This window comes from Nestor notabilis, unplaced genomic scaffold (genome assembly GCF_000696875.1).
Source record: "Nestor notabilis isolate BGI_N333 unplaced genomic scaffold, ASM69687v1 scaffold25578, whole genome shotgun sequence".
NCBI lineage: Eukaryota > Metazoa > Chordata > Aves > Psittaciformes > Psittacidae > Nestor > Nestor notabilis.
Genome location: NW_009940951.1, coordinates 3812 through 5109, shown reverse-complemented (window position 1 = coordinate 5109; position 1298 = coordinate 3812). Strand labels below are relative to the sequence as shown.

The 1298-nt window shown below is 55.7% G+C and overlaps 1 protein-coding gene across 1 annotated transcript in view; it reads right to left on the bottom strand.

The window, feature by feature from the left end:
- Positions 1-82: 82 nt before the first annotated feature.
- BSDC1 (BSD domain containing 1) overlaps positions 83-1298 on the bottom strand; it is a gene marked incomplete at its 5' end in the record, with an annotated part of 4685 nt that continues 3469 nt past the window's right edge. Inside the window, 2 exons of the mRNA XM_010020635.1 lie at positions 83-115; positions 506-609. Of these exons, the coding sequence (XP_010018937.1) occupies positions 83-115; positions 506-609 (137 nt within the window). The remainder of the gene's footprint in view (positions 116-505; positions 610-1298) is intronic.

Sequence of the window (1298 nt, the reverse complement as noted above, 5' to 3'; positions counted from 1 at the left end):
ACAAAAAGGACCAGCCGGTCCGTGGTTTAATTCACAGTCGATGGTGGAAATGAGCCTGTGACACGCACTGGAAGCAGCTGCTTTATTCCCAGTCTTCCCACTCTTCATCTTCCAGCTGCAAACAAGAGAACATCCCTCAGTGTTTGTAACCCAAAAGCCACCTGCCAACAGCTCCTCCTGCCCAGGGCACCTGAGTCAGCACAAAGCCTGGCATATCCTCACGCTCCCACACCCTTCCAAGAGGGATTCTCTTGCTCTGCTCCCCTTAGGGAACATGCACATTCATCCCTCTTTAAACATGCCCAGGCAACCACTCTGCTTCAGCTAACACCCATGTCTCCCACAGCAGCATCCCAAGCTAAGCCTGTGTCCTCCAGGAGCACCTCAAGCCTTCTAGAAGGCTCCTGTGAGCTGCTCTATGCAGGCAGCAGCTCGCAGGCAGAGCAGCAGCAGCCAGGTCTCTCTGGACGCAACCCTGTTTGAGTGAGCACCTCCCTGGACTCACCTCCCCAGCCATTTCCACCTTCGAGAGTGCCAGCTGCACCTCTTCTTCAGTCATGTCCAAATCAAAGTCCTTTTCCCAGTCCTCGCTGATGTCAGTGCTGGAGCCTGGAACCACAACATCACGATGGAGCTGTTAGAGCTGCACGTGCTCTCCAGACACTCTGGCCAAAGCACACAGCTGCCCACGCTTTTTTTTTCAGGTCTCCTGCAGCCTGGGAGGACAGAAAGCCCAGCAGCAGGCTGTCAGCTCACTGACAGACATGGGGTGACTGAGCTGTACTTGCCTCACAGCAAAGGGCTGGTCCAGAACAACTGGGAGAGGGGAACAGTGAAACGTGTTCACTGGGAGAACTGGGACGTGTCACGTTTCAGTCACACACAAAATACATCAGATAAGGAGTGACCAGGAGTGACATAGATATGGGGACTGTCATAGTCCCCAGTAGAAAGAACAACCTCCTGAAGCAGAGGAGCTGCAGGAACACTCCTCAGGGTGACACACAGAGGGAAGGAACCACCACACTCCCTTCCCAGACCCCAGCCCCAGCACACAGGGATCAAAGCCCTGCTCTGTCCAGCCAGCAGACGTTGGATTTCTTGTCTGACTTCCTTCTGCTCACAGACCCAGCTCATAAACCTGGCCACTGTGCTGCATCTTGGGCTGCTTTGTTGTCCTACAACCCACATAACCATTGTTCTGGGAGCCCTGCAGCAGCCCCTGCAAGGAAAGGGCTGTGAATGGTGTCAGCCAGAGGCTGGGGGGGCGCCCCCCCCCCCAGGGGGGGGGCAGCGCC